The sequence below is a fragment of the Antedon mediterranea genome, chromosome 2, assembly GCF_964355755.1.
Source record: "Antedon mediterranea chromosome 2, ecAntMedi1.1, whole genome shotgun sequence".
Lineage (NCBI taxonomy): Eukaryota > Metazoa > Echinodermata > Crinoidea > Comatulida > Antedonidae > Antedon > Antedon mediterranea.
In genome coordinates this window covers 36311188-36329947 of record NC_092671.1, presented here as the reverse complement: position 1 = coordinate 36329947, position 18760 = coordinate 36311188, and the positions used below count along the sequence as shown (strand labels likewise).

The 18760-nt window shown below is 35.8% G+C and overlaps 4 protein-coding genes and 1 non-coding gene across 7 annotated transcripts; 3 read left to right on the top strand and 2 right to left on the bottom strand.

Moving 5' to 3' along the window:
* Window positions 1–3368: 3368 nt before the first annotated feature.
* LOC140039876 (uncharacterized) lies at window positions 3369–6925 on the top strand. 2 transcript variants are annotated; one of them, XM_072085460.1, is made up of 5 exons: window positions 3369–3663; window positions 4467–4618; window positions 5046–5618; window positions 6286–6464; window positions 6756–6925. In XM_072085460.1, exons 3-5 carry the CDS (start codon window positions 5543–5545, stop codon window positions 6894–6896), a joined length of 396 nt encoding a protein of 131 aa, XP_071941561.1. In that variant the 5' UTR covers window positions 3369–3663; window positions 4467–4618; window positions 5046–5542; the 3' UTR covers window positions 6897–6925. The 2 variants fall into 2 exon arrangements, with proteins under 2 accessions (XP_071941561.1, XP_071941562.1); XM_072085461.1 differs by lacking the exons at window positions 3369–3663; window positions 4467–4618 and having other exon boundaries at window positions 4776–5618.
* A 717-nt stretch (window positions 6926–7642) lies between these two features.
* Window positions 7643–9799, bottom strand: LOC140040925 (small ribosomal subunit protein eS27-like). The gene is made up of 4 exons (XM_072087206.1): window positions 9734–9799; window positions 8786–8894; window positions 8123–8233; window positions 7643–7892 (listed from the first exon to the last, which is right to left on the bottom strand). The coding sequence occupies exons 1-4, from the start codon at window positions 9737–9739 to the stop codon at window positions 7864–7866; spliced, it is 255 nt and encodes an 84-aa protein (XP_071943307.1). The 5' UTR covers window positions 9740–9799; the 3' UTR covers window positions 7643–7863.
* A 21-nt stretch (window positions 9800–9820) lies between these two features.
* On the top strand, window positions 9821–13059 carry LOC140040924 (uncharacterized). 2 transcript variants are annotated; one of them, XM_072087205.1, is made up of 8 exons: window positions 9821–9875; window positions 10195–10257; window positions 10742–10915; window positions 11326–11402; window positions 11951–12064; window positions 12213–12380; window positions 12565–12658; window positions 12766–13059. In XM_072087205.1, the coding sequence occupies exons 1-8, from the start codon at window positions 9836–9838 to the stop codon at window positions 13032–13034; spliced, it is 999 nt and encodes a 332-aa protein (XP_071943306.1). In that variant the 5' UTR covers window positions 9821–9835; the 3' UTR covers window positions 13035–13059. The 2 variants fall into 2 exon arrangements, with proteins under 2 accessions (XP_071943306.1, XP_071943305.1); XM_072087204.1 differs by lacking the exon at window positions 9821–9875 and having other exon boundaries at window positions 9899–10257.
* A 947-nt stretch (window positions 13060–14006) lies between these two features.
* On the bottom strand, window positions 14007–18181 carry LOC140040922 (mammalian ependymin-related protein 1-like). The gene is made up of 4 exons (XM_072087200.1): window positions 18025–18181; window positions 16729–16970; window positions 15043–15251; window positions 14007–14440 (listed from the first exon to the last, which is right to left on the bottom strand). The coding sequence occupies exons 1-4, from the start codon at window positions 18037–18039 to the stop codon at window positions 14178–14180; spliced, it is 729 nt and encodes a 242-aa protein (XP_071943301.1). The 5' UTR covers window positions 18040–18181; the 3' UTR covers window positions 14007–14177.
* On the top strand, window positions 15800–15871 carry Trnat-ugu (transfer RNA threonine (anticodon UGU)). Its single transcript has one exon. It is a non-coding gene; the product is annotated as a tRNA-Thr (tRNA).
* Window positions 18182–18760: the final 579 nt, after the last annotated feature.

Below are 18760 nucleotides of genomic sequence, written 5' to 3'. Positions count from 1 at the left end.
AGCAAAAAAAACCACATTTATTTAAATACAACTAATTCAAAGCTGTTTCATAATGAGCGTGTAAATCTCTGTCTACACTATCAAACTAGTTTGACAAAAAAGGTGTGATGTGCACAAATATGGTAGTGATGATATATCCAAATATGGTAGTGATATGACATCAAGTCCATATATGGGCATATAGATTGATATAGTGTAGACATCTTACCTTTATTAGTTATTTTTTACAGTTTATAGTTTTAGAATGCGGCCCCTCATTTAGAATGGACGGCCTACAATGTAGTCAGGAGTTGCCTTTGGGCCAACTATGATATAGATAGGCCTACTAGGCCTATATACACATCCAAACAGCGGTGTTTAGCGGAAATGCTAATTATTGTCTATGGAAGGATTGGCGGTGGTTAGAGTTTGTGAACCGACCTGACTCTAATCGACCAACAGACGAATGTCGTTAAACCTCATTTATTACCCATAAAGACACAAAAAGAGCCACTTTATCTCCACTCTTAAACCAGCTTACAACGTCTGTTATAATTTATAGCGCTCGAACAAACTTTACATTATTCGTGGTAACACGAGTGATTTGCACAAAGTTTCTCTTTTTTTTCACATGACGTAAATCGCTGTGGTCGTCGCTACAGTAACTCCAATCATGGAGTAATAATTACTCTATGATCCAATCACAGGCCGTGTTATATACCTCTCTGTTTTATACTTGCAATCTCGTATTAGTACGCCAACTGGCTGATATCAAATGTTTAATCAACCTGAGTAGGAAATAAAGTCCCTATAAATCATCTAAAAATTCGGCATTATAAACCATGTTGCTTTGATCATGTGGGATAATGAAATGTGAAGTAGCGAGAATAACATTATTTATATTCTTTGAGTGCATTATAGAAGTAGGACACATAATGTTAGCGCAATCTTGTAATGTATTGCTATTTCTGCTGCTTTATGTTACTTTCTATTTACTGATTTCAACTGGATTCGCTATACCGTTACGTAAGTTATATACTATAGTGTTTTCAGTATAGTAATTTAGGCCTATTATTAGTGTAGTTAATTTACAAAATGCAGAATCTCCTTAAGATGTTTAGGAAAAGCTCTAGGCATATATTATATTCCCTTCTTCCCTGGTATTTATGAGTATAATATTTAAATGATATGATATTTAATTACTTTTTATTTAACTGATTTCTTTATGTGTAGTCACACAAAATGTTTACTAGTAAGGCAATCTAACTGACTGGCTCTATCTGAGCTTGCCTTGCTCTATAGGAACTCGTAACAGTCCTTAATTGATCTTATGTCTGGCTGCGACAAATACTAACAGTAATGTACAATGTACATATTCTCCATGGAACTGATCGTGTCGCAGCCACAAATAAACCGTTTAATCTCCGGAGCTCAGCATATTGTTGTTAGGTTGCATTGGTACTATTAAGGCTAGGAAAATCATTCGGTGTATAAATAATAGTCAATTGCGTATAGGCTTAGTATATTAACATTTCATCACCATTCAAACCTCGGTTATCTGAATTTAGGCCTAGTAATTAGATTAAGATAGGTATATTACGTTTTATTAACAACTGCGTTGTAACATAATATAATATAATGTAATGTTAACTAAAGATATTAATTTCATATTCTTGTTTAACAGAAGATTATAATAGTACAACAAGTAATGAAATAAGTTGCGCTGGAGATATGGAACGAACTGCCTGTCATCGCAACTGTGGCCTACAGACAACATGTGAGGAGTTGTTCTACGGAGAGAACTTGTTAGACCAACTTAAATGTACCAGTGTTTGTCATCCGGGTTGCCAGTGTCCACAAAGGAATGGAGAAGATACGTATCTAACGGTTGATGACAAATGTGTGACGAAATTTGAATGTGGATGCGTACACAGAGGCGTCTTTCATGGTGTAAGTGTGTAGTATGCTTTTTATTTCATTATATATTTAAATATTTCAACTTCAGCTTTGTTTACAATCAAACTTGTGTGATGAAAAAAAAACGTGATGTGCCCATATATGGACATGATGATGACATATCACTACCATATATGGGCATATCACTATCATATTTGGGCACATCACACTTTTGTTTGTTAAACTAGTGTAGACAGAGCTTTAAAGGGTATACTATAGTATCCAGCTAGACAAAGTAATACCAGGTGTTATTTAGAGAACCTTTTAATAAAAATAAATTACTTTTATGACAATGGTGATAAAACATGCTGATCACAAAGAGATTATATGGAACTATGGAACGCCGTTTACGCAACATTTCGATGATTATGAATGTTGCGTAAACGGCGTTCCATATTATACTGTGATAAAACCAACGGCAAGTTAGCAAAACGGGTGACGTATTTAGAGCAAGACAATGGAGATGATTACATGAAAAAGACGATGACGTTGATGTTATAATAATAGACCATATTTATTCAGTATAGTTAGGCCTAATACTTTAGTTATTAACCAAGAGCCTTCCGGCCATCTTGGATTGGACCCTGAAATGTGTGCGTAGATCTCCATTGTAATGCACAATATAGGACATAAAATTAAGCTCAGCCCTTCATTTCACCATGCCCCCCCCCCCCCAACTCTCTATTTCAAAAGCCCAGATCCGCCACTGTGATCTAGATTTATTCCTATCTATACATGGCATGGTTTCCTCCCTCCTGTATGTTGTTTATTTGCGCTCTAACCACAATCCATTATTCATTGTTTATTATGGGAGTGTACACTTTAATTTTCACAGTAGGGCATTATTAAAAACTTCCTTTTTTCGTCTATTTATAATTTACAATCCGTAACACGTTTAACTTTCGTTTCCAGGTTAACGAACGATTCTTCAGAGGTAGCTTGCTGTGTTCGTGCGAACAAGGCAGAACGCTATGCAACTCGATATTTGGTTGGATAAACGACAACAAAGCGACCGAGGTTTGGCCAGACGATGGCTCGGCTAGCTTGTTTGAATCATCTTTACCCGAATCATTGAGCATGGAATACTCATCATTTGAATTTAATCATTATGATGAGGAAAATGAAGAAGAAGAAGAAGAGTCGGTGACACTACAGACAAACCGACGACGTGAAAATGTCTCTTTAGGCGGCCTAAAATGAAATAATTAACGAAATATTTGTGTTTCAAGCTATGAACCAAAGAGTTAGTCTTGCTTGCCTCTCGTTATACTTAGCTTAAAGGCCTTTTTACACTACGACGGTTGCTTTAACGATATGTGATAAAATAAAAGTTAAAATCAATAGAGTCGTTCACAATAGGACGATAACTATACGATTCTATCCTGTACGATATAAGATCGTTTTGCATACCGCTTGCATGAGCGATATTTTATTGAGAAGCAAACGATAACAATATTTAAGCCAATCAGAGAGCTTTATTTATGGCAAGCCAATAACAATTTTGCAAAAACTTATATCTTGTAATTAAGTACGCACGTAAAGTACAAACGTAACACGCACGCGCGCGTACTTAGTAGCTTAGTGATAGTATGCGAGCGTCATCGGTTACCAGGTTTACAGTATTCATACCGATCGCATTTCTATGTTAAAAATTTCGTTAAAAAAAACAGTGTATTATGGATTCAAGTATCATGTTTTTATTTTCAGTTTTGGTATTGGTTTTTACAGGTTAGTTTAAACACTTTAAATTAAATAATTTATTTATTAATAGGCCCCTAGGCCTAGCCCTAGAGCCTGTTAGGATGAACGCTTTACGTCGTTAAACAGGCAGTGCCTTGTAGTGTTGTGTAAAGTAGGCCAACCAAACTATAATATGCCTAGTAACGCTGGAGGCCTCGGGCGTTTTTAGCCCTTTCCGACATATTTTTATGTATTTTTTTCCTCTGGGCACTGCTCAGAGACCCCCCCCCCCCCCACATAAGCTCCGGGGCCGCTGAGTTTAGCCAGTGAGCGCTCATAGCCGTTACACCACTCTAATAGGCTATAGCTAAAGGGCAAGGGCCACAATGGAAATATTAAGGGCCACAATGAAAATAAGTTAGACCTTTGGTTACTTTTTTGTGTTACCCTGAATTCATTCTTTGTTTTTATATGTTGTGTTTTTGTGAATTTGAATAAAGAAACTAAAACTAAACTAAGCTAAATGCAAATTAAAACAAATTAATAAAGTGTATTATTAATTACAGTATATTAAATATTATTCAACAATAAATAAATTACTATTACTGCTACTGAAAACCGTCTTATTTTTTTTCAATTAGTTAGTTTATACAATCACATTATTAAATGCCAACATTCATTTTATTCTCTCATTTATTACAACACAAAATTGCGGATTGTTTAATTTCCATTTACCACGTCCATCGTCCAACAATGATGATACCCTCTCTCATCAAATATTCAATATAGTTGGGTTTTGTTTTACATCTGGCCACTAAGTCAATAGAGTATAATTTCTGTGTTTTCAACAGTCGCATCTGCAAGACCTCTTGCAGCGATTAACAATGGGAATGATGTCATAAGTCTTGAAAACAAACTAAATGTAACAATAACGTTGAAGACTAACATTACGGACAACATGATTTTGCAGCGGGAACCAAGAAATGTTGGATACCAACCAAGAGTAAGGCCAAACGAAAATGTTATTATCCATAATACTAATAGTCTATTGCAACATTTTGAAGTAATGGTCTACTAATTATACACAGTATTGGCACCTCATTGTAGTTTGAATGTAATATTGTATAGGCCTACTTGACCATTATGATACCGTATCTGACGTCAGCAGAACCACCTTTTGTAAAGGGCGCCAACTCAGACAGAATCGACGTGCGTCGGTGCTCTCCGAGTTGAATCCCGACGAGACGAGTTGTCTTGAGATAGCGTCGGGCGTCGTTCTTAGGTCGTCGGGAGAACTTTAAACATGTTAAATTTTTTCCTCATCGGGCCTCGTTGTTCGACGCTGTCTCTGAGTTGGCCTCTTGTAATGATATTCTAAATAATGTTTCTTTAAATAATATAATCATTGTTTATATCTTTTCTAATCACAGCCTCCACGACAGAAAACAGTAAAGGAAATTAAAGGTCCACTTCGACGGAAATTTGTGAAACGATTTTTCATTTTCTTGTTCGTGTTTATTTTGTCGACAATCTTCACCACTGGTTTCGTCAAGTTTTGCCTCTTCAAAGCAGACAAAGGAATGCAGCAAGGGATGCAAATGCTTTAACATTTTTTTGACATTTACACATAAAAAAAACACCTGCTAAAGATTAAATAAATAATATTTATAACAAAATTGTCTTTTCTGTTTGTATTTTCATAATATAAAATGCTCGTATATTGATGGCCCGGTTGGTTATTATTCGCGTTTAGCGCAAATCGTCACATTAAGCGTCTTATACGTTGATCGCACAACACTCACGCGCGCATACCACCTGTTGCCTTGACATTGGTCTCCAAGAAGGCCAAACTCAAAACACATAAAAACAGCAAACGTAGCAGATTAGAGAGGCCATCCCATTCACTGAAAGTTTCTAAGAATTATTAATGATGATCAAACTTGGTATAGGCCTAGCAACATTGATATTGTTTATCGGTTATACGTTGAATAATGTCAATTCAGGTAATATATCTGTTTTATGTAACTACTGGTCAGGGTTACTTACTTAGGCCTACTTAGTCCGGTACTTACCCGAACTTAAATGACTAGATTCCTCCATAACTTCCTATCTGCCATTGTGACAGCCAGTTCATCTCTCTGCATTACGTAGTCTGGGACATCCCAAACTTATATGACTAGATTCCTCCATAATTTCCTATCTGTCATTGTGACAGAACAGCCAGTTCATCTCTCTGCATTACGTAGTCTGGGACATCCCAAACTTATATGACTATATTCCTCCATAATTTCCTATCTGTCATTGTGACAGAACAGCCAGTTCATCTCTCTCTGCATTACGTAGTCTGGGACATCCCAAACTTATATGACTATATTCCTCCATAACTTCCTATCTGTCATTGTGACAACCAGTTCATCTCTCTGCATTACTTAGTCTGGGACATACCCAAACTTTATGACTAGATTACTCCATATCTTCCTATATCTGTCATTGTGACAGCCAGTTCATCTCTCTGCATACCAGTATCCGTCTCTATATACATCAATGTATGTCGTCTTCCTTGTTTTGCAAGCCTATGTTTTAGTTAGGGTTAGACCTAAATAAAAGGCATGTTTGTGCATTGAGGCCATATTCCATCAGATATTGTAATCGCATATTTCTTGTGTTTAGCTGCTGCAACAGGTTACGGTGTAGGACAGCCCAATGGCGTACCATACCAACAACCATATCAACAGCAAGGCCCTATGCAACAACAAGGTCCCATGCAACAAGGTCCCATGCAACAAGGCCCCATGCAACAAGGTCCCAAGCAACAAGGTCCCATGCAGTATAAACAAAACACTAAACAGGTATAAAACACCACCACTTCTGTATAAAGATTTGTCTACACCGTCAAACTTTATGTAACAAAAAAGTGCGATGTGCCCAAATGTAGTAGTGTATGGTAGTGATATGTCTAAATATGGTAGTAATATGACATAATCGTGTCCATATATGGGCACATCACACTTTAATAGTGTAGACAGAGCTTTACTTAATGTTTGTTGTCTAAACGCATGACCATTCGCACTCTTCCCACTTTTCTTTAATAATATCAAAATATTTATTTTTCATGTTCTTTTTCAAACTTTTTTTTTTAGAAAGAAACCGTTGAAGATGTTGAAAATCGTTTTAAAAAAATGAATCGAATCCTAATAGCATCATTTGCTATGGCAGAGATTGTAATGGCCATTACTGTAATTGTGTCGTGCGTCGTCAAGATTGGACGTTCACTAGCATGAACCAAGCTATGCTGTTCCTCTTTGTAGGCCTACCAAGTCTATATTTTTGCGTCGTCCAGATTGGACGTTCACTAGCATGAACCAAGCTATGCTGTTTCTCTTTGTAGGCCTACCAAGTCTATACTTTTGTGGTACTGTAGAATTTAAATACAATAAAATAATTTAAAAACATTTGTTGACCAGCAATTATTATTTAACCATGACAATACCGTAGACCACCGGTGGCAAACCGTATCCTAGAATCTACATTCTTCCTAGAATAACATTTTTTCGTATCATATTCATGACTGTCAATTTTGATGTATTTCGCCAATCTGGCTCGGTCACTCGGCTTGAGTGGTTAAGGCAGGGGCTCCGCAAACCATAGCTACACAATCGGCACAGGTTGAAGTCACTCCTCGACCATTGTACTTAACTGGAGGTCCAGTGTACACATCTGCCTCGTGCGTACTTCAAAGAACCCAGTATATATTTCGGAAGAGTAGAGGGTTACCCCTGGTTTACTAGTCCCAGTAGGCTGCAAGTAGCAGTTTATTTACCCATTTACATACAAAAGTAGCTTTCACTTTGCGATAATCGAGGATTTATACATTGTGTCGTCAGTCGAGACATAGAAACTACCAAATCTGTGTCGAGAAATAATAGGAGGAAGCGCATCCAAACTTCCCCGAATGAACATAATAAATTAACATGACATAAGTTGTTCCAAATCAAAAGCTCACTAACAAAAAATACCAAACAAGTAGTTTGAGGAAAAGGCTCACAGCATTTATTAATTCTTTGTAAATGTAACTGATGAATATTCAACAAATACACGAGCCTTTTTGATATTTTTTTATATTTTACATAATTATACCATCAACTGATTGTTGTTATTAGTTGTGTTGCTGCTATTTTAAGTGTTATGAGAATGGCTCCTTAGGTCTATGTAACACATGCTGTACACCTTCTCCCAGTCGTTGTTCACTCAATGGGCTTTCCTTCTGAAGGAGCAGCCTAAAAAAAAAAAAAACATTGTAAAATGCAAACATTCATCTCATAACAACAACTAAACATGTAGCACATAATGAAATGAAAAATAAAAAAAAAACATGTTGCCTTTTCCAAAAAAGATTGTGAGCTGAACTCACATTCTCAATTAAACACAGAGTTCACAAAGATATACAAATAGAAAATGGAGGCTACAAATTAGAGCAGAAATAGTTACAGAAAGCGATTAAAATTACCTTCTGTTAGCCTAGCCTTGCCTCCTGTAGGCTGGCAAAGGACCGTGGAGCAACCAACACACAACACCACTGTTTGTGCATGACTAAACACAGTTGTAATTTTGTAACAGCCTAAAAAAGAAAAAGTATATACAAATAAGTAATACAGTTAGTGAGAGCTTTTTATGTAGTGATGGTTAGATGAGTGGTTGTACAAAGCCACATTTGAAAGTAAAGTAACCTGCAACAATCGGTGCTACTGCAGTTTCGCACCTAAAATTGGGCATAAGACTTCAGGGTCACTCACCATCACCACCGCGCAGCGGGTGAATGTTTTTAAATTGGGTAAGCTCAAGAGATTTGGTGGGAAAGTACAGTAGCACCCAACAATCTAATGTACTGTACACTCCATTTTAAAACAAATTCTGTCCCAGGCTTTGTCTTTTAGAGCGAGTGAGTGCGATCACTCACCTAACACACTCCTAAACTGCCCTTGAGGAGTGCGATTTACAACACCCCTTAATTTGGTAAACTTCTACACGCCACAATACAAACAGCACCCCTGAATGTATTGAGATGTGGAATTTGTAGCACACCTATGATTTTCAAAAGACAAGGCAAGGACTTTAAATTGAAATCAGATTTTCTTTTTTCGGTATTGCAGAGTAATTTACGTTGTTTTACCTGGGCACTTAACATCCATAAAGTAGGAGTTAGGACTTTGCACTAATCTCTTCTTTTTGTGCCTTCTTTTCTCACACTCCAGGCTTGGGTTCAACAAATCTTTGGCGAGCTAAGTAAAATAAAAATAAAGTAAATTAATGTTTTCACGGATTACATTAAATAATAAAAAAAACCAAGTACTAGTTACTACTACTGTTACATATAAGCACTATATTCAGTTAAAGAAGTACAAAACAAAATAAAATATTCAAATATTTGAATACTGATTCTTCATATTTCTTCAATCTTACCATTTTTGTAATTCTGGATCGTGATTTTAATTAAGTTTAAACAATTAATTATTGTTTTTAGCAACAAAGTTGAATAAATACTATTTAAATGATGAAAATATCAAAACAATCAAAGTCAACATTGTTTGGTTGTAATTTCCATATGTTGTGCAACCAAAATATTGTCAATTCAATAAAAAATCTGCTGCCCTCCCTCTCTTGCCCCTCTCTCTCTCCATAAAACCATTGAGTAAAGAATAAACCAAGCCTAAAAACTATTATTAATAGGCCCAGCCCTAAACATTTAACCCTGTAAAGATTTAAAAGCTTGATCCTCAACGTATATATCACACGTTTTGTTATTTTATAAATAGGTTTAGATAGAAGTTTCAGTCTGGCCTAACTAAGCTGGTACGTACGTACGTACGGAAGGCACTATCGATCACCCACCACACTGGTGGCATGGCTAGCGTGTATTTGTAGCCTAGCGCAAAACACGCATTACCACAAGTTTAAAACATGTTCATAAAGATTTATTCTATACTCTATTTTCAGAAAGAATATAATGCTGTAAATTCACATACAGAAAGAGTAACATTTATTAAATATGATGGCCTTGAAAAAATCAACAAATATGGGTTTAAAATGTGCTAAATTTGTAAAATTTTATCCTACTTACTGGCATGATTGCGTCGCAATGTGAAATTCACATGAAAGAGGTCGTACGTCACGTGACCATCTCCGCCATTAATTTTCTTTCACGCATGCTCTGTGGAAATAAATGAATGTCAACAATGAGGGCGTTGTCTTGTTTCACACATGTTTGTTTGTGTTGCATAATATAGGTTTACTGCATAAAAAGTTGTTTTAGCGTCTATCTATTTGTATATAGTTTGGGCCAGTATAAGTGATTTTTAGTCATGATTTGTGTAAATTAGACTTAATTTAAGAATAAGCGTGAATATAACCAGTTTGAAAATAGCTAGGCCCCCAGTCTAATATTAATAATGAAAGGCAAGAAGAGTTCGGCACTGCAACCGGGGCACATCCAACCAGTTGAACCGAAGGTGGCAATATTACTAGGCCTAAGTTTTCCAATCGCATTATTTGTATTCTGGAATATCACACTACCTTTTATAGCTTCGACGTCCTCATTCATAATTGGTGTCGATGTTGTGGAAACATTTGCTTACTTAAAAGAAGGTAGGCCTAGATTAAATATCTAACATTTTAACAAACGTTTTTGAATTTTGATTGCAAGTTCTAGGCATTAGGTACTAACTAGGCCGGATCTCCACTAGGCCTAGGGTAGTAAAACTTTGGTGGTTGTAGTAGTACTGTAGGTAGACTTATTCATCAAATATACTAGGCTAGCTAGTAGTAGCTAAGTAATACAGTAGTAGTACTTAGTAGGCATAGCTGCTAGCAGAAGTAATTACTTTTTAATGAAAGACAAGTTTATAATTAGTTAATAAAATAATATTAATAATTAGTACTTAAAAAGTTCAAGCCTATTTCATTTTTAATGGTGATCACATTTATATTAATAACTTTAAATTTAGTTTTTCTTATTATTTATGAATTAATTTTTTATATGCATCATCCAACTTGTCATGATAATTATTTATCTTAAAATGTTACTCTTGAATTGTACCCATGTATTTAATTTAGTCCATTTTTTTTCCAGACGTCTTAAATGCAATGTTATTACCGTGTCCAAATTGGATTGCTGCAGAAGAAAGAGTATTTATCCGCAAGAGTTCAAGCAAAAGTATTAGAAGAGTTAGCAACTTAAATGCAGAAGAATTTAAAAACATTGTAAACACTGGAGAGCCTGTTGTGGTAACCGATGGAATGAGAGGTAATTTAAAAAAAAGTTACGACATTTAAGGAAAGATTGCAATATATCCTCGGGTATAATCCCACTTCTGGTCTAATCCCACCCCCTATTTTATGTCTAATTTCACAAACAGGTATATCCCCGGGTATAGTCTCTTTTGGTCATGATGTACTGTAGGCCTTTCTCTAGTCAGTTCAAAAGAGGTTTACAATAAATGCTTACCAATCATTTTTTTCCTGAACCAAGGTTTCTCCGGGTATAGTCCCACTCCCAAAGTTGACTAAATTACATGTTCTAAAGAGGGGAGGGGGAGGGTATACCAGAGGATATACAAAACACTAGTACTAGTCTACTAGTTATTCAATGTATAACAACGTGAGTATTTTATTATGCCTGCACTTAATTCTATTGTTATTGCTTTCAACCACTAGACTGGCCAGGGCTTGGTGAACTAAACTGTCAATCCATTATTTATAACTATCCTGATGCTAAATATTTTGATTGGCAGGTAAGATATTGAAATCAATCTAGTAGGTGGCACTGCGTGGACGGTAGGAGGTGCTGCGTGGTTGCTAGCCAACCAAAAAATGCGTTCAACCTGCCTGAGTGACTCCAAGGTCACCAATGGTTTGGAATAGGCTTATTGAAGTAGTCATTTTAAAACGTAATAATTTTCAATAAAAACGAACTAAAATTTCAAAATATCACTAAATATTCGTTTTGAATAATCTATTTATTTTTCAACTACAGTTTAAGTTAAAAAAAAAGCAAGCTAAGATACATAATTTGATAGAAACACCGATCTATATGTGTTTATCAACATAGTAGCAACCACGCAGCGCCATCTTTCGTTGTGACGTTGCACCGCAGAACTCTATAAAAATACTGTATGTTTGGTGTACAACCACCAGGCCTAGTTTTGAACCTTCATAAGCTCCTTTTTCTCTCTTTTTTTTATTAGTATTAATCCTACTGTACCTCAGTATTATTGAATTCAATTAATCTTTTCTGAGTATAAACACTGAAATAAAATTATGTTCATTTAATTTTTTTCAGGCACAAGAGAATATTTCTTTAAGAAATATTAATAAGAGAAACAAATTTGAAGGCTTGGAGTGTATGGCGGGATACATGAATTTACAAACTCCAGAAAACTTAAAATATATGCAAGTAAGTAAATTTTTATTAAGGGTAAATTAATACAGTATCTGAATTGTCTGTTTGCTGCCCTCAGACATTGAATCAGGAATATAATACCAAAGTGCGTACACACAAACCTAATTGTCTCTCTAAAATAATGTACTTAACTTTCTTTCAGGAACTGATGAATAATGTGAGGGCACCCTACTTCTTATTCAAAGATGTTTACACTGCAGAGCCGCACATCAATTCTTCACATCCAAATTTAAATATTTTTATCGGAACAGAGAACACAGGTGTCTCACCCCACCTGGATGAAACATGTGACACATTCATATCTGCACAGGTGAGATTTCATTTTTCTATATTCGCATTCCGCCCATGTAGCCACGAGAAATAAAGTGGTACGGATTTCGTAAGAAAGGGGAACAATCTCTGTTCAAGCCACTGGGTTGCCAAAGTCCTCTGTGAAAAAGTGGTCAGGTTTTGGTGCCTACAGCCCTCATGTTGCTTACTGTATGTTTTTGCAGTTTTCTGGGGTAAAAAATTGGAGTCTGTCATGGCCAATCTCGGAAGAGGGAGAATTGAAATGGTCAAAGCCTATTGTGTTTACTTTGTACCCAGGTAAGGACTAGACAACTTTTGTTTTTAAATTTTGAATAATAACCTATTTGTATATTTGTGTTAATTTGATTATTTATAAAAAAGAATTACTATTATTCATTTTTAAGGGGAATTACTTTTTTGGTATGTTGGAATGAGGCACCACACGGAGGTGGTAAAGGGCTGTTCTCTCAGCTTTAGTTTCCAGATTACTACGCCTGCTCCCAGGGACTACTTTCATAAACTTTCAAAAACTGTCAATTCTGGGTCTGATGCAGATAAAGATAAATTATTTAAACAGACACGTGCATCTAATGCAAATTACCTTGACACCTGTAATGTGATTGAAAAGGATGGTAAATCGTTTATTATAGCAAGGGTACTGGATGAGAAATAAAGACAATAATTATTGTAATAGCATTTGTTAAGTTTTTATACCATACGCATTGCAAAAATACATTCACTATACAGTATTTTGAAATTTACAATCTGAATATACTGTATTTTTACTCACAAAAACCAACACTTAAAAAAAGTCTTTGTCCTTGTTTCCCACTAGAGACGCAGCACAAGGATGTAATGCAACTAAGCGAGTTGACCAATCACAAGCGATCTATTATTCGCACTGTCGCTTGTTATTGGTCAACACTCTTGCGTTGCTTCCTAGTGTGAACCAAGCTTTAAGCTCAATTACTCAAAAAACTTGAATGGAACAAAACAATGTAGGTACTACCATGGAGTACTTCTAATTATTACTCCATGGTACTACACAAGTGAGTTGACCAATCACAAGCGGCAGTTTGGATGATCGTTGCGTTCTGATTGGTTAAATTACTTACTTGCAGTGCGCTTATATCCCAGTGTTGCATCCAAGTGGTAATACGTGGTTCCCACTGGACACACAGCACAACGACGTAGCGCAACACAAGGGATTTGACCAATCACAAGTGATAAATTATTGGCACTGTCGCTTGTTATTGGTCAACACTCTTGCGTTGCTTCCTAGTGTGAACCAAGCTTTAAGCTCAATTACTCAAAAAACTTGAATGGAACAAAACAATGTAGGTACTACCATGGAGTACTTCTAATTATTACTCCATGGTACTACACAAGTGAGTTGACCAATCACAAGCGGCAGTTTGGATGATCGTTGCGTTCGGATTGGTTAAATTACTTACTTGCAGTGCGCTTATATCCCAGTGTTGCATCCAAGTGGTAATACGTGGTTCCCACTGGACACACAGCACAAAGACGTAGCGCAACACAAGGGATTTGACCAATCACAAGTGATAAATTATTCAATGTGTCAAAATTATAATTCTTGGCATTATGTCAGCACACAATTTGAAAAAAAAATTCAAAACAGACATTTTATCAGTTTAACTTTTTTTTTATTATGAATTCACTACACATTAATACAGTATATCTGCTTAACGTTGGTGAAGGTAAATATTAATTTTAAACACATTTTGATGATCTAAAATTTGATCATTATGTTACTAATATTTTTATTATATACGAATTGATTATTCGTGTAATCCTAGATTGACCAGGATGTAAACATTTTCTTGAAAAATTCTACAACATTGTTAACGAAAGATTCATCTCTCTCCTCAAATTCCTTGAGAGCCTTATTACAGATGTCTGGCGGCGTAAACACACTCATGTCTTTAATTCCAACGGTCAGGTCAAAGAACCGGGTTGAGGTGGACACACTGTACTCGTCCTCTGGGTCGTTGTAGGTGAACACCTCAAAGACAGGCCAGCAATTTTTTACCGTAAATGCGCCAATCCATGCTTCCTCTGGAAATAGATAATTATACGCAAATATTGTAGAAAAATATACAAAATATTGTAGAGGGAAAACCCCAGGCCTCTGCTTGATAAAATGATCACTGTATGCCTAATATCTGTATGGTTAAATTATATATGGACATGATGAGGGCATATCACTACCATATTTGGGCACATCACACTTTTTTGTTGATAAGTGTAGACAGAGCTTAAGTTGACAAAGATAAATGTTGATATTTGTTTACACTGTTCTTTGTCGAACGCGTTTACTATGTATATCTTTACAACAACGACTGCCGTAAAATATGATGTATATGGATACACGAACTCTTTTTACGCGTCGTATTATTTAAATGTACGGTTCCTTGGTTTTTTTTTATCCGTACTCTTGTACCATAAAATCATAGCATCGCCCATAAATCTTGGCTCACACACGGACGAACGTAAACGAATTCAGACCATAGAGATATTATATAGTGAACTATAATATCTTATGTTCAGACCAATCATAAGCGACGTTTCAAATAATTCATCGCTTCCGATTAGTCAATTCGTTTAGTTTTCGGCTCGCCTCCTAATATGAACAAAGATTAAATCTAGTGTGAACCTACTCTTATGTCCAGGTATTCTGTCGGACCACTCCTGCACATGAAATTGTTCCGAAACATCACCCATGGTGTACTGGTCCTCCAGGGTAGCATTGACCGGGATGGTATGGTTTTGCCATGGGGTATTCAGCTTATCAACGGTGCATTGGTTGTAGCTCTTGTTGATCTTGTATTGGATATTCTTGGTGTAGTCCTGGATGTATTCAAAAAATCTGTTAAAAAAATATATAGAAATACATTATTTTCTCTACTGTATCCCCGCATATGAACTGATTTTCCCAGTTTCATGGACACATTCTGTAATACAGTGTCACATGTTACCGATAATCGTCACTAACTTAGCATCTGTTTTATTTTCCTGGCCGGAAACTCGCGTTGTATATATTATTGTGCGGTTATTTTGTTATAAGAGTAATCATCATTCATAAGCGAGAGGTTGCAGGTTCGAATCCAGCCAGAGACATTTTTTCATACAACTAAAAAATACGGAACTTTCGCCAATGAGCTATGCTCGACGCGATTATGAGATATCATGTTGCGAATATGAGCACCGTTTCTATAATTTACAGTATGATTAATATATAATTTACACAGTGCTACGCAACATCATTGATTTACATATACACAATATTATTTAAAAAACCGTTGCGAATTAAAGTTGGAATTTATTCTGACTCGTTAAGCCTCCACTGATTGTGAGGGCGTTTGTTGTATGAGAGAATGTATCTGGTGGGTGAAAATCTGTGATAATACCATACATGGCTCTGTGGTCTAGTGGTATGATACTCGCCCTGTAAGCGAGAGGTTGCAGGTTCGAATCCCGCCAGAGACATTTTTTCATACAACTAAAAAATACGGAACTTTCGCCAATGAGCTATGCTCGACGCGATTATGAGATCATGTTCCGAATATGAGCACTGTTTCTATAATTTACAGTATGATTTATATATATATATATATATATATATATACACTTCTGTATAACCTAATTTGATACGATAGGGGCTTTTGAATTTCTCAGTGGGCTATATCGATTCTCTACTGAGATTTTTTAGTTTGAGAGAGATTATTTAGAGGGTTAGGTTTTTAATATTTAGGACAATTCTAATTATGATTTTCATCAAGACAAGTTCATAGTTGAATCATTCATCAACTACAGCCATCCTCCTAGCACAGGACCATAACACAAAAGTATGTGCAACACCAAAACAGTTCAAGACATGTGCCAAATGTACTTCACCATGCCTTCACCAAACACTGCATGTAGCCAAAGTAATTGTAGCCGGTCATTTTGCTTACACCTTCATCTTTTAATTATTGTGCAGCGGCACAACATCTATACATGTATAGGTAACCCCTTTCATCCGGCCAGAGGCAACACATGTCATCTATCTCTAGTTCCGAAAAACTCTGAATTACCTAGTTAAGATCGGATTTTGTAAAGCTATGCACATCCAAAATATAATTATATCCGTCTTAAATCTAGTTATTAAAAACAATCAAGATCACTACACTGCAAATCACTACACTGCCAAAAAAAACTTGTCATGGAACAAAGTCATTTCATATTGTATGTGTCTACGTAAGAACGTAAAGTATTTTGACCAATCACGACGCGAGTAATCATTTGAACTGTGATTGGTCAACTCACTCACAAGTGGGGAACCCAGCCTCTAATTATTAGGTTACCTCTTTCCGGGCATGAACGATTTTCTCTCCTCGATGAATCTCTTCATTTTGGATTCGCCATCAAAGCTGATCAAAAATCGATTGTTGATTCCTTGTTTATGGTCATATTCACTTGCTCGTCCTTCCCATTTTGGAGGAGATGTACATGGTTTTGGCGCAGGTGTAGTCGGTGGTGCGGTCGACGTTTGCTTTGTTGGCATACTCGACGCCGCCGCAATGCAAACAGCTAAAAATAGAATGGTCTGTAAACGAATACAAACATATTCAATCAATCAATTCAACTTTATTTCAGACAAACTGTCCATATGAACCATATAAATACAATAAAAAATAGTACAAAGCATTATGTGACAACCGTCATTGATTGATTGATAGAAATTTATATTTATACTGGGTAACCTCTTCAGTCAAAGACTGGTCTCCCAGAGGGCCCAGTTGATGATCAGTGGCTGTGATGTGATGGAGAGAGGACTAATAATTATTTGTTGACATATACTGCCTCTTAAAATACATGTGGACTATGTTTTGGGATTTATTGGATGTAGACTGTAGACATTATTATATTATTGATTACTATAGTTTACAAAACAACACATTATTATGGCTATACTGATACTAGTTAACACACGTAAAAGTATACATGAGATTATATATACAAAAGTTCTATCCATTTTCTATGCAACTTTGTATCTTTTAGAATACGAGAAAAAAACACATGTAGGCCTAATTAAAGTATTACAGCTTTTTTCAATTTTTGTTTTGAGACAAAAAATTGATTTCCGAATGTACTCATAGAAGGAGGGAACATGGTTATCAACAAACATAGCACTAGCACTACAGCTCCTTGAGCGTCTTAAAATCTTTCTAAGTGCGTTATTATAACAGACCTGTAATGACTTCATAGTTTTTACATTAAAATCGCACCATAAGGCCGCACAATACATACTAATACAGTACGACATTGTATTCGAGTGGGAACTTTCGTACTTTTTGTATTCGCAAATTTTGTGCTAACAGAAAATCATTCGAATAGAAAACGTTGACAACGCAAGCTTTTTTGTCGCAATTATCTAGGTAAATAAAACTAAGTTGCATGCAGTCGATGTGTTTAGTAGGTAATGATTGTAAGGCTAAAATCGTCAGAAAAGCCGTTTGAAATTCTTCTTTCAAATTTGCGATAAAAAGAAAAATTGCAATAAAGATTGGCAGCACATTGAAGCAATTAAACGTTCTGTGACGTGTTTAACAGAAAAACTAATTCAAAATAAGAATTTTAGAACGATAATAAAAGCTTACCCGAATAGTAGTCATTGTATTCGATGTTTTCTCGTGCACCTTTCACCAACAAATAAATGAAAAATGTTTACTGAACTTGAATTTATAATATCAGCAGCGGACCTTGTTCCATCATTTGCATATAATCTGTTTCTGTGACCTGTCTTTCTCAAATAAAAATAATCTTGTATCTCCTTTACAAGATCTCAACTTTGTATTGGTAATGTATGATTTGTATATAGTTATAGGTTTATCGGATGTGATAATCATTGTACAATATTATATATCTTTGTCTAGGGTGTACAGATCAAATCTATTGTAGTGATAATCTGCGGGAATTGTATTTAAATGTGTCCGCACTTGGGACAGTTCCAAAATATAGGTCTAATGATCTATTGTTCTGGAAGTTCAATGTATTGCAATCGAGTTTTTTGTTTGTTTATAGTCAGTCAGTTTGTCTGTTGGTCTCAGCAGATCGACTGTTATATATATCACGCCACGTTCGTCATACAGTTGCTTTTTGATTTAAAAATAAAACTGATTTATGACCGCGGTATATGAGGAACGACACCGGCGTCACTGATATCTGCCGCATTATAACTTATACACAAAATAATTGTTTTAACTGATTTTAAATACCGCGATATGTGAGGAACTATTATTATAACTTATACACAAAATAATTGTTCTAACTGATTTTAGATACCGCGGTATATGAGGAACGACGCCGGTGTCACTGATATTTTCCGCATTATAA